General features: G+C 46.2%; 1 protein-coding gene across 1 annotated transcript in view; it reads right to left on the reverse strand.

Moving 5' to 3' along the window:
- Window positions 1-11909, reverse strand: part of PRSS16 (serine protease 16) — a 30742-nt gene extending 18833 nt beyond the window's left edge. Inside the window, exons 1-2 of the mRNA XM_033158770.1 lie at window positions 11824-11909; window positions 6586-6743 (exon numbers count right to left, since the gene is read on the reverse strand). Of these exons, the coding sequence (XP_033014661.1) occupies window positions 6586-6743; window positions 11824-11909 (244 nt within the window). The remainder of the gene's footprint in view (window positions 1-6585; window positions 6744-11823) is intronic.
- Window positions 11910-14273: the final 2364 nt, after the last annotated feature.

A 14273-nucleotide genomic window follows, 5' to 3' on the forward strand; every position in this document is an offset into this window, starting at 1 on the left:
CTGTCATAGAATCATAGAGTTGGAAGAGACCCCAAGGGCCATCCAGTCCAACCCCCTGCCAAGCAGGAAACACCATCAAAGCATTCCTGACAGGTGGCTGTCAAGCCTCTGCTTAAAGACCTCCAAAGAAGGAGACTCCACCACACTCCTTGGTAGCAAATTCCACTGCCGAACAGCTCTCACTGTCAGGAAGTTCTTCCTAATGTTTAGGTGGAATCTTCTTTCTTGTAGTTTGGATCCATTGCCCCGTGTCCGCTTCTCTGGAGCAGCAGAAAACAACCTTTCACCCTCCTCTATATGCCATCCTTTTATATATTTGAACATGGCTATCATATCACCCCTTAGCCTTCTCTTCTCCAGGCTAAACATACCCAGCTCCCTAAGCCATTCTCATAAGGCATCGTTTCCAGGCCTTTGACCATTTTGGTTGCCCTCCTCTGGACACGTTCCAGCTTGTCAGTATCCTTCTTGAACTGTGGTGCCCAGAACTGGACACAGTATTCCAGGTGAGGTCTGACCAGAGCAGAATATAGTGGTACTATTACTTCCCTTGATCTAGACGCTATACTCCTATTGATGCAGCCCAGAATTGCATTGGCTTTTTTAGCTGCTGCATCACACTGCTGCTGCATCACACTGCGTCCTTCCAGAGCAGTGGTTCTCAAACTTTGTTCCCCTCGGGCCACACTTTCAGAATAAAAATTTGCTTGTGCCACACCAATTTTTTTTTTTAATTTACGAGAAATACACTGGGAAACAAAAGGAAACTACTCCTAGCAGTGCTTGATTCATAGCATAGAGCCCTACTCTTTTATAATATGATCATGGGACACCCCAAAAGTATAAAACAATGCAGTGACATAAGAACATGAATCTGACGAAACATCAGGACAAACTTTCTGGCCTTAAGAGCTGCTTGACAGTGGAACGGTCTCCCTCAGGAGGTTGTGGACTCGCCTTCCTTGGAGGCTTTTAAGCAGAGGTTAGATGACTATCTGTCGCGGATGCTTGAGTTGAGATTCCTGCATTGCAGGGGGTTGGACTAGATGACCCTCAGGGTCCCTTCCAACTCTACGATTCTATGAACCATTCCCAAAACATAATTATAAACAAGCCCTTTATATATGTACCTTAAGTATGTATGCAAACTCAGCAAGAGCTTACAGGTAGGTAGGTAGCCGTGTTGGTCTGCCATAGTCAAAACAAAACAATTTTTTAAAAAAAAATTCCTCCCAGTAGCACCTTAGAGACCAACTAAATTTGTTCTTGGTATGAGCTTTCGTGTGCATGCACACTTCTTCAGATGCACCCGAAAGCTCATACCAAGAACAAACTTAGTTGGTCTCTAATGTGCTACTGGAAGGAATTTTTTTTAATTTTTTATTTTGTTTCAACAAGAGGTGTGAGCTTGTTTCCGCCGGGTAATCTCATTTATATTAGGTCAAGTTTGAGACAAACTAGACACAAAGAAGGCATGCTCTTGCTCTCATTTTGAAAAGATATCTATCCGTATTCTACAAATAAAAATAAAAATAAAATTACTTTGATACTATGCTAGACCACACCGAAATGTTTAAATGTTTCGTGGATTGTCCTTGAATCTCCCCCCAAAGAATTATGGGAAATGGGAGTTTCCCAGATCTCACCAATCTACAGTTCCCAGCACTCTTCACAAACTACAGTTCCTAGGATTCTTTGGGGGAAACCATGCACTTTAAATGTATAGCATTTCCACAGCCTTAGTTTGAGATGGCTGAAAACAGGATTTGTCGTTTGTGATGCATATGCTCGTTTTACTCCTGCGGTAAGTAAAAAATGTTTGCCGGCGTGTGGCGTTTGGTTTTTGTTCTTGTATTCTATCCAAACCTCTCTGGCCTCCCCTGAAACAATAATTTTTTAGGGAACTTGACAAGAAGCAAGCGCTTGGTCAAACCACATCTGGGGAACCGAAAGCGGCTGATGAACATCCAAAAGGGCGATTGTGCTTCACCGCTTCTCTATGAAGCAGCGCGCTAACAAACGTTCCGGCGTCTTGCTTCCAAGAAGCAACGTTCCGTGAAACAGAAGACCCAAAAGCTGCTGAGTGAGCAGCGTCAGTTTCCTGTTTGCAAAAAGCACACGCAGGATCGCATCTGCCTCGCAAGCAGAAATGCACAGACTCAAGGTCTCTGAAGCAGGGTCCAGGCCAAGAGGCCGCACTTTTTTGGAGTCGATCCGAAGTGTCCCAAAATGAAAAGTATCCCATCAAGACTGACCCCCCGCCCTTTGGAAATCCCTACACTTCAAAAGATTGTTGGTCCCTTTTGCCCAAATGGTCAATGGAAGAAGAAAAAACTCTTCTTCTTTTTTCATGAAGAAGGTCCCAGGTTTAATCCCAGAAGGGATTTTATTTTTTTAAGTTTTGGTTTTTTATTTCTTACATTTATAGACAACTTTTATCTTCCTAGGATCTCAAGGTGCTGTGCGTGGTTCTTTTCCCACTTCATGCTCACTACAACCCTTCGAGGTAGGTTAGACTGGCTGACTGGCCTAAGCGGGGAATTCACTTGATCCCAAAACATCTAGGAAGATAGGAAAGCTCCCAGAAACCAGATCAGGATCGTTGCTTGGTATTCTCTAGGCTGACTGGATTTCAGATAGGGGTCTCTCCCAGTCCTACCTGGGAGTTGCCAGCTATCAAACTTGAGGACCTTCTGCATGCAAAACAGATGTTCTACCACTGAGCCGTGGCCCTTCCCAAAGGGCAACAGGTTGGAGAAGGCTGATAGAATATGGCAACTAAACCCATTTTAAAAAGCAGCTCACTTCTAGTTCCCAGAATCATAGAGTTGGAAGACTGTACAGACAGATCTGCACATTCAGCCTCAATGAGGAACTGAAATTTATATGCCCCTGCACCCAAAAATATGTTGTTGAGCAGTACTATTTCTCTAGAAAAAGAGCTGCCTGCTGGAACTCACCATGAATGCCTCCCTTGTTTTCTTATACAGTCGTACCTTGGATCCTGGACGCCTTGATACTCGTCTGTTTTGGCTCTTGAATGCCACAAACCTGGAAGTGAGTGTTCCGGTTTGCGAACATTCTTTGGAACCCGAACGTCCGACGCAACTTCCGCGGCTTCTGATTGGTTGCAGGAGCTGCCTGCAGCCAATCGGAAGCAACGCCTCGGATTCCAGACATTTTGGAAGTCGAACGGACTTCTGGAACGGATTCCGTTTGACTTCTGAGGTACCACTGCAATGGCAATGGTGCCAACCCAAGAAGTGCCAGAACCCAGTTTTGCCAACTTTCAGCTGGGAGGGAACCCCGCATATCCTGCATCAATGGCCAAGAGACCATTCCCTTTGAGAGGATGGCTGCACACACCCCATTTTCTCATTCACGGATGTGTATATTGGCAATTACTGGCCAGGGGAGCATATCTGACTGCGGCTTGTGCCAAAATTAACCCCCCCCCGTAGGGTGGGATGTGGTGCCATGGTGTTTTTTAAAAAGTCAAGTCTGCAGGTAATGCAGATGTTTCCTTGGGGGTGACCCAAAACTTATTTGGGGGTGAAAAATCCGAAGTACCTTATTGAGAAGTGTAGTCTGGAGTCTTTATGAGTTACAGCACATTGGGGGGGGGGAGCTTTTGATGAGGGATAATAAAAAAAACTAAGATCATAGCCACTGGTCGCATCACCTCCTAGCAAATAGAAGGGGAAGAAATGGAGGCAGTGAGGGATTTTACTTTCTTGGGCTCCATGATCACTGCAGATGGTGACAGCAGTCACAAAATTAGAGGACGCCTGCTTCTTCGGAGGAAAGCAATGACAAACCTAGACAGCATCTTAAAAAGCAGAGACATCACCTTGCCGACAAAGGTCCGTATAGTTAAAGCTATGGTCTTCCCAGTAGTGATGCATAGAAGTGAGAGCTGGACCATAAAGAAGGCTGATCGTCGAAGAATTGATGCTTTTGAATTATGGTGCTGGAGGAGACTCTTGAGAGTTCCATGGACTGCAAGAAGATCAAACCTATCCATTCTGAAGGAAATCAGGCCTGAGTGCTCACTGGAAGGATAGATCCTGAAGCTGAGGCTCCAGTACTTAGGCCACCTCATGAGAAGAGAAGACTTCCCGGAAAAGACCCTGATGTTGGGAAAGATGGAGGGCACAAGGAGAAGGGGACGACAGAGGACGAGATGGTTGGACAGTGTTCTCAAAGCTACCCACATGAGTCTGCGGGAGGCAGTAGAAGACAGGAGTGCCTGGTGTGGTGTAGTGGTTAAGAGCGGTGGACTCGTAATCTGGCGAACCGGGTTCGCGTCTCCACTCCTCCACATGCAGCTGCTGGGTGACCTTGGGCTAGTCACACTTCTTTGAAGTCTCTCAGCCCCACTCACCTCACAGAGTGTTTGTTGTGGGGGAGGAAGGGAAAGGAGAATGTTAGCCGCTTTGAGACTCCTTCGGGTAGTGAAAAGCGGGATATCAAATCCAAACTTCTTTTCTTCTTCTGCTCTGGTCTCTCTCTCTCTCTCTCTATATATATATATATGCAACTAACAATGTAGCAATGACAAAAATAATAATGTTTGGTGTTTTCTTATGTTGTTATATGTGCTGGAAGCTGCCCAGAGTGGCTGGGGAAACCCAGCCAGATGGGTGGGGTATTAATAATAATAATAATAATAATAATAATAATAAACTCCCATATGATCAAGAGCCTGGGCATGCAAGTAAAGGCAAAAGTATCTGGGGCTAGTTAGTGCAAAGGGAAAATGATAACAAAGGAGGGGTATGACAGAGGTTTGGGAAATTATATGTGGTATGGAGAGGGGGGGGGGCAATGCATAGGACCAGAGGAAGCTGCGTTGTACTAAATCAGACCACTGGTCTATCTAGGTCAGTACTGTCTACTACACTGACTGGCAGCAGCTTGCCAGAGTTTCAGGCCCTTCTGCGATTAAACCTGAGACCTTCTTCGTGCAAAAGCAGGTGCCCTGCTGCTGACTGCTTCCACTCCACTCTCTCCCAAAGCTTGTTCTCCAGGTAACTCAGTGAAATTGATTGGCGGTGAACTTAGGAGAGAGAAAAAGGGGGAGTTTCTTTACATGGCGAATAATTAACTGATAGAATCGACTGTCACAAGACCTGTCCATCCTAGGGCTGTCTTTCGCAATCAAAATAGCTTCCTTGAAGGCTATTTGATCTGCCCTGTGACTAGGAATCAGGATGGAGTCGTCCCAAAAATTTGGATCCCCTCCAGACTGATGCCAAAGTTTTATGCAAACACCTTGTTTACTCAGGTTGATTTTTTGGGGGGGGCACAAAACGTGCGGTTGGCAGCACAAAACTTTGGCATCGGGGATCCAAAATTTCGGGGTTACCTGCGAGGCCAGAGTTCAGAATTCACTCCACCAACAAACCTCCTTGGGCGACTCAGGCCTGCTCACAATCTCTCAGCCCCAACCTACCTCGCAGGGCTGCTCTCAGGATAAAATGGAGAGGGGGAGAGCCGTGCGTTCTGCCTCGAGCTCCTTGAAGGCAGCTGGGATTGAAATGCAACAAATGACAGGTTCTGTACCACCACCGTGGGCGTAGAGCAACTTGTTCCCAGACTGTGTTTTGCGGAACAACAGTGGCCCATGAGCTTCATTCAGGTGGCCTGGGGTGTGTGTCCGCATTCAATATTAATTTTGATCTGTCGTCGCATTTCGACTGCTTCTTTTCTCTCTTATATACGGAATAATTCAAATTGTAATACAATTTAAAAATAAAAACATACAGCATCTAGCGCAACACGTTACAATTGCTCCAACAGGCAGAAAAAACATGAAAAAGACCCTCAGCACGATAGTTTGGGAATCACAGGCCTATCAATGGCTATTTAGCTAAAGGGAACCTCCACATACAGCAGCAGTCTACCTCTGAGTACCGGAAGGTGCTCATGGGCTTCCCCAGCCACTGGTGGAACGGAATGCTATTTATTTTATTATTACCTGCTTCTCCAAGGAGCTCAAATTGGCATAAACAGTTCTCCCGCCCCTCAACTAATCCCCACAACAACCTTGTGAGGTAGGCGAGGCTGAGAGCCAAGGTCACCTAGTGAGCTTCATGGCTGAGCGGAGATTCGAACCCTGGTCTCCCAGGTCCTAATGAGAGTGAGCTTCATGGCCGAGCGGAGATTCGAACCCAGGTCTCCCAGGTCCTAATCCAATGCTCTAACCCCTGCACCATGCCGGCTAGACAGAACTCTGGTCTGATCCTGCCTGGCCTCTCTCTTGCTTTCTCACACAGAAGTGAAAGCTGACAACAACTGTAGATTCAGGGAAGGAACACCACCCTAAACCACCTGGGAATCACAGAACAGTAGAGTTGGAAGGGGACTCCCAAGGGTCATCTAGCCCAACCCCCTGCAAGTCTCAACACGCGGTTTCCCATCCATTTTGAAACCACACCGGACCCTGCTTAGCTTTGCAAATATGCAGCTAGCAGTTTTACGGCCGCACCACCGGCCAGCTGCGGCTTTCGAGCCCAGGAAACTTGCCCCGGCAGCCTTCCCGCAGGCAGTGAAAAGCCAAGGATGGTTTTTACGGTCACTCACCTGCCTGAGCCAGAGAGAGCAGCGCAAGGAGCAAGACCCCCCAAAGGACCCTGGAAGAAGAGGGGGGGGGAGGCCATTTCTCCCCCAGCTTCTCCTGATTCAGAGGAGCACTTAAACCGGGTCTAGCAAAGCTGCCGGATGCGGGAAGTGTCTCTCTGCTAAATTGAAAGAAAAAGCAAAGCGAAATTCCCCTTTATTTGACCCTCCTCACATGACCAGCTGCCCTCCCACCCCGTGATTTCCTTCTTTTGCAAGTTCATCAAGGTCGTCCAAGGAGGAGCTTCGCAATGGGTTTTGTGTTTTTAAAGTCCCCCTTGCGCCCCCCCTGCTCCTTTTCCTGCCTCCCATCCTCGTACGAACTTTGCGAACTTTCTTTCTTTTTTTAAGAGATGCGCTCTCCCAGAATTCCTGGGGACGTTTCTCCGTGTCACTTTTTTCTCTTTCTTTCCTAGGCCCCTGTGCTCAGTTTCCACGCGGCGGACAGCAGCTTGAGAGGCACCGGGAGCAAAGGAGAAGGGTGCGGACTTGGGGAGGTGCGGAAGGAGAGAGATCTGGATCCAGCGAGCAAGGCGGTCCTTAATGCTTTGTGAGCCGCTGTGCAAGGCTGCCGGGGGGGGGGCGGGGGAGCAAAAGACCAAGAGGAAAGGAAGGCAAACAAATCACGACAGATCACAGACAGGGATCCTCTTGGAGCCGAGAGCGCAAAAGGGGAAGCGTAAAAAAGGAGTGTGGTTCGTAAACCCAGATCTCTCGCCGCTAGATGGCACCACGTTGTTGTCCTTCACTCCCTCCCTCAGTTTGGCCAAACTCATGTTAGTAGCTTCGAGAACACTGTCCAGCCATCTCGTCCTCTGTCGTCCCCTTCTCCTTGTGCCCTCCATCTTTCCCAACATCAGGGTTTTTTCCAGGGAGTCTTCTCTTCTCATGAGGTGGCCAAAGTACTGGAGCCTCAACTTCAGGATCTGTCCTTCTAGTGAGCACTCAGGGCTGATTTCCTTCAGAATGGATAGGTTTGATCTTCTTGCAGCCCATGCAGCACCATAATTCAAAAGCAGTCTCCTCCAGCACCATAATTCAAAAGTATCAATTCTTCGGCGATCAGCCTTCTTTATGGTCCAGCTCTCACTTCCGTACATTACTACTGGGAAAACCATAGCTTTAACTATACAGACCTTTGTCGGCAAGGTGATGTCTTTGCTTTTTAAGATGCTGTCTAGGTTTGTCATTGCTTTTCTCCCAAGAAGCAGGCGTCTCCTAATTTCGTGACTGCTGTCACCATCTGCAGTGATCATGGAACCCAAGAAAGTGAAATGTCTCACTGCCTCCATTTCTTCCCCTTCTATTTGCCAGGAGGTGATGGGACCAGTGGCCATGATCTTAGTTTTTTTGATGTTGAGCTTCAGACCATATTTTGCGCTTTCCTCTTTCACCCTCATTAAAAGGTTCTTCAATTCCTCCTCAGGTAGCCAACTTTAAATTCTGGGCGTGTTGGTGTTATGAAGTATGTTGTTTGGGGTATGCGCAAGCAGTACAGGCCTCTCCTCTTTAGATGCCAGGCTAGGGGCCTTCCTGCTTATTTTGCTAAGGGGCTCCCTTAGGACGCATGCCCTAAAGTCCTGCCCTGATGGTGCCAAGGCAGCCCAGTACAGACAACGGAGAGCTTCTGCTTCCAAGTGCATCTTAATGGGGATTTTAAAAAGAGCTCCGTGCCACAGCTTAAACAAGGGCTTAGCTCAGCAGCTAAAAGCACCTGCTTTCCATGCAGAAGTTCCCAGGTTCAAATCCCCCGCATCTCCAGGTACGGCTGAGACTATCTATCTGAAACCCTGGACAGAGCCATTGCCAGTCAGCGTGGGCAATACAGAGCTGGATGGACCCAGTGGTCTGATAAGGCAGTGTGGTGTAGTGGTTAGTGTCGCAGCAGGAACTGGAAGGCCGGGGTTTCCCACTCGGCCACAAATCTCACTGGGTGACCTTGGGCCAGCCTCTGCCTCTCAGCCTAAGCTACTTCACAGGGTTGTAGCGGTCAGGAGGTGGAGAACCGCCTTTGCCAGCTTGAGCTCACTGGAGAAAAAGATGAGATGCAAAAGTAATAAATGAATGAAATAAATAGCATTCTGTTCCTCTGATGGCCAGGGGAGCCCATGAGCCTTGAAAGACATCAAGCAATTGCGGAGAGCTGTCACGAAGCTTGTTATCAGCCCCAGAAGTCTCTTAACTGTAAGATGCACAATATTACTGTAATTCTGTGTTTAATCTTTTTGGGGGAAATTGCCTTACTTACGGAACAGACTTACTATGCCCCAGCTCAGCAAAATCCACAGGATTTATTGAAAAAATGATCTTTATTAATTATTGGAATGAAAATTTGCAGGACAACATCCAACCCTGTATCTGGTTTTCACAGCTAACCTATCTCAATATAGTCTACACGGAATGATGGGCCTTGGGCCTGATCCAGGTAAAAGATTCTTCTTCTGTTATTCTGTTTACCTTTTTACCTTCAGGTGCCAAGTGCAAACTGGGGGTATTTTTTCAGTGCGTGTGAAACTCTAGGTAATTATGAAACTGCAACGGGAGGTTCCTGGTTCTACAGAGTACTTACAGGTGAAACTCGAAAAATTAGAATATCGCGGAAAGGTTCATTTCTTTCAGTAATCCAACTTAAAAAGTGATATTAATATATGAGATAGACTCATGACACGCAAGCGAGATATGTCAAGCCTTTATTTGTTATAATTGTGATGATTATGGCGTGCAGCTGATGAGAACCCCAAATTAACAATCTCAACTTTGGGGTTTTCATCAGCTGTGCGCCATAATCATCACAGTTATAACAAACAAAGGCTTGACATATCTCGCTTTGCATGTCATGAGTCTATCTCATATATTCAACTCCAGTAGCTAATGAAAACAATTGCTTACATAAATGAACTTTTCCACGATATTCTAATTTTTCAAGTTTCACCTGTATAGGTAAAGGGACCCCTGACCATTAGGCCCAGTCGTGGACGACTCTGGGGTTGCGGTGCTCATCTCGCTTTATTGGCCGAGGGAGCCAGTGTATAGCTTCTGGGTCATGTGGCCAGCATGACTAAGCTGCTTCTGGCAAACCAGAGCAATGCACGGAAACACTGTTTACCTTCCCGCCGGAGCGGTACTTATTTATCTACTTGCACTTTGACGTGCTTTCGAACTGCTAGGTGGGCAGGAGCAGGGACCAAGCAATGGGAGTTCACCCCGTCGCGGGGATTCGAACCGCCAACCTTCTGATCGGCAAGCCCTAGGCTCTGTGGTTTAACCCACAGAGCCACCTGGGTCCCTACAGAGTAGTTATCCTAGCTATTAATGCCTGAATCAACGTAACGCTGAAATAACAGAGTACTTATCCTAGCTATTAATTAGTATTTCAGCGTTACGTTGATTCAGGGATTAATCGATCAAAAACTGTTTACCCAACTAAAAAGTTAACACAATCTTTGCCAAACATTGTACTTTTTATTATTATTAATTTACTTACACAGACTAAAGATGGCAAACACCACCTTACCTATTTGTTGGTATTTCGATATCTCTTTCCCATCTGTTTGACTTTGAAGCAGCTAAGATTAAAAATCCCCAATAAAAGGATATAATCAGATAGTAAAAGAAATTGAGCTGCTGAGTACAGTATCAGTGGAAAACCAATATAAAAATTGCAAGGAACGCCCCCAAAAAACCCCCACACCAACCCTTGAAAATAAATGATGCATCAGTGCTGAAGTCTTTATAAACATTCAGGCAATAAGTTGTAATCCTGTATACAGAATGGACAAGTTAATTGTCATGACTAATTTGCTTCATTACAAGAATTCCGCTCTGAGTAGAATTTAGATGCCTACAAACTAATTACCTCCAGAATTGACCCAAAGACTACTTTAGGCTCATTAATTTCAATGGGTCTGCACTAAGAGGGCTTACCCAAAGAAAAGTTATAGACCCTTTGAAATTAATAGACCTAAGTTAGCCACGTCCATTACTTAAAATGGGCCTGATCCGAGTAGGACGAACAATGGATACAACCTTATGAGCTCCCCGCAGTTCCAATTATTTACTTCCAACTGTGAATCGCTTCCTGTGGAAACACCACAACGACAAAAAAAATCAACGATAAATACACGTGGAAAACAATATTGTATATGAAACAGTTTAGTATATCAAAAGTCTTGCAGAATTGGACAAAATGACGGGAAGAACAGCAGGACCAGAAATTCATCAAAGACTGGTTTAAATTTACGAACTATTTGAGAGACAATGATTCTCAATTAAATACGTTTATAGGACTTCAGAAGCTTTGTAGATAAACGTGGAAATATTATTGTAATTATGAATTTTACAGTGACTAATATGTATATGATTTTTAAGCAATGATAGATTTAAGAAGTATAGAATTAAGATAGAAATTTGAAAGCCATTTGAAAGGTCTGAGGGAAGTCACGGCTATGATTGCCAAAGTAGATGAATGTGTGTGAATTTATATTTTATTTTTTGTAGTAGTTATAGATTAAAACAATAAAATCATTTATAAAAAAAAATAGTATATCAAAAGTCTTGGATTGTTTTGGGGGAAATTGAAGGTCTTTAATAGGTTCCGCAAACAGAACGGAGGCCATGGCGCCTGTCAGATAATATAAGGGGAGGCATTTCCTAATAACCCTCGAATCCTACATTGCGAGAAGATGATTTCCTCCGTATGTTTTTGATTCGCATGCATATTAAATCCGTTCATTAACCGATCGGAGTTAAGACTCCCCCCCCGATTCATGCGGGTGAGGTTTGTTTCTCCCAGGGAGGGTGGCAGCAGGCCTGCTACAGACGCAGCCCCACTTGTGTGGGTCTGGACCGGCTGCAGCCTGCACTTCCCTTACTCGACTTATCCAGTTCATTAGGGGGAGAGAGAAAAAGTAAAGCAAGCTTAACCTTGTTTCCCCACATCCGCTCCCCTGGCCGCCCCCCCCCCCACCCCTCAGCATCTCCCTCTTTTCTCCTTCGCCTTCCTCTCCCCAGACGGTTTTCTGCTCGCCTCCTGGCTTCACCTCTGCAAGGTCTCCTTCCCCTGCGGGCGTCTCCTCCGCCCATCTGTCTCTGGGGGATCAAGGCAGATTAACATCCAATCTGCCCGTCTACTTTTCTGCTTTAAAACCTGCTGACAGGTTTGCAGATTAAATTTTCTGACCCACTCCCCCACCCCTTACCAACCTCCCCCCATCTTCCTTCAAAACCTTCCTGCCAGCAACAAGCTGTGTGGAGCCCACCTTGCTTGGAAACATGGAGGCAATGCCCATCTCTCGCTGCCCCCCAAACCGCCTCAGTCTGGGCAAGCGGAGATTTCCCCACTTCCCAGAAATAAATAAATCAGAATTGGTGGACAAGGAGCCTTCCTGAAGCATGTACAAGCTATTGTGAGGGGATCTGACTTGTGGTTGTGTGTGAGGCGAGCTTTTTTTTTTTTTAATGAATCTAATAGCAGCACTTTTTTTATTAAGGGCATTGACCAACCTGGGTGTGTGTCTCGAATGCAGCCACCAAAGTTAGGGTTTCCAGCCTCTCCGGGTCTTACCTGAAGTCTCCAAGTTTACCTGGCCCCTCCTGGTGGCAGATGGGGGGCTTGTCTCTCTAGGTGGGTGAGGGTGCCAGTAATGATGATGAGGTTTGTTGTAATAATAATAATAATAATAATAATAATAATAATAATAATAATAATAATATACTGTGCATGTAGCTTGCAAGTTTCAGCCGGGCATGAGCTGGCTGCAAATTATAGCATAGACACTTGGGGTCATAGAAGCGATCTCCAAGGTCCCTCTCCATAAAATATTTGAGGGGGGTGACCTCCCCCCCCAAGTTTATGGGTCTTGCCATTCAAATTATGTGTGTGAGCCATGTTTTGTGATCAGTTATACAGGCCGGGGCTTACATGGGCCCACTCAGTGTTTTATTTGAAGTGGGGATCCTGCCCTCTCCCAATTAACCTCCGTCTCCAGGGGCTGCCTCCGTTGCTTCCCCTAGGTCTCAGGTCTGGGCCCTGAAATCTCAGGGTCTGGTATACTCCTGAGCTGTCAACCCTAACGAAGACGGTGAGGGCTCTGGAAATCAAGTCCTCTCCAGAATGGTTGAAGACTCTTCAAGAGCATCGCATCTGAACATCAGGGAAACCTTCTGGACCATCTCAACGGCCCATCTATTCCAGCATCTTGTTCTCATAGTGGCCAATCAGATGTCTGTCTGCAGGAAACCTGCAAGCAGGACCTCAGCACTGGAGGACTCTTCCCTCCAGCATTCAGAAGAATTTACCGCCTCTGACTTTCTGGCCCTTCCCTCTGCCGCGTGGAAAGCAGCAACCACCCATTACTTCAGAAATCTTGAAAATACACCTCTTATTTACCCAGGTTCTCCCTGACCCATAAGACTGGACCCCGTTTTATTTGTATTCCCTGAAACCTTTGATTTCATGCTGCTGTTTTTCTTGATTTTAAGCTGTGCTTTTGCTTTCATGGATCTTGTGTCCCATGCCGATCTTGCTCAGAGTAGACCCGTGGAAATTAATGACCATGCGTAAAGTATTACTACAAAGCGGGGTAAATACATTGCAGCTGAGATTTTACCGTATCAGGAAAATGCTGCAGAAATCACTCATAATAAAAGTACCACTCTGAAGGGGTTTTAATGCATTAAAAGCTTAATTTGAATGTTCAACTCTTTCTCTTCCTAAGACTCTCGCCAGATGCAAACTCCTGGTCCTCCCACCAGCTAGGAATTCTCTCCTCATGGAGCTACAATTCCCAGGAACAAACTACAATTCCCAGGATTGTTAGCGGGAAGTCACGTGCTTTAATTGTGTGTTGGGTGGGCTTCAAGTACATGGTGGGAGCCCTGCAGATCTGAACCCCACTCAGCTGTGAAGCTTGCTGCTATTGGGGCCACTTCCTCTGAGCCTACCTCACAGGGTTGTTCTGGGGATTAAATGAGGAGCGAGGAAACTATGTAGGCCCCCTTGAGTTCCTTGGGTGAAAAGGTGGTCTATCAAAACAATAAAGAAATAACAAAGAAATAAAACGGGTTTTGGAGTATTTTACAGGGAACGGCGTTCATTTGATCCAGAGAGCCCCCAAACCTCTCAATTTGGAACTCAAACTACTTCTTACAGAATAGGGGTGTGTGTGTGTGTGTGTTGTTTTGCTCCCGTTTGGCAAAAGGCACGTTTATTTCAGCTAGTTTAATGTATATTAATTGGTAGAAGGGGGGGCAGGGGAATCTATTTCCTTTAACCGTTAAATCTGCCCTGGAACATTTCAAATCCATTAGGGCTGTAATCCCCGCCATGATGTAAGTGCCCATGTGACCCGGCCCCTTTTGTTTCCTGGAAACAGGAGTGTGTTGGCAGGGCAGTGTATTTTGCAGTAGGACTAAGTGGGCTGGTGATCTGGCAAGAGGTGCAACTGCATACACCTCTTGACTACAACGGGACGCGGGTGGCGCTGTGGGTTAAACCACAGAGCCTAGGGCTTGCTGATCAGAAGGTCGGCGGTTCGAATCCCCACGACGGGGTGAGCTCCCGTTGTTCGGTCCCAGCTCCTGCCCACCTAGCAGTTCGAAAGCACGTCAAAAGTGCAAGTAGATAAATAGGTACTGTTCTGGCGGGAAGGTAA

Source organism: Lacerta agilis, chromosome 8 (assembly GCF_009819535.1).
Source record: "Lacerta agilis isolate rLacAgi1 chromosome 8, rLacAgi1.pri, whole genome shotgun sequence".
In the NCBI taxonomy this organism is placed as follows: domain Eukaryota; kingdom Metazoa; phylum Chordata; class Lepidosauria; order Squamata; family Lacertidae; genus Lacerta; species Lacerta agilis.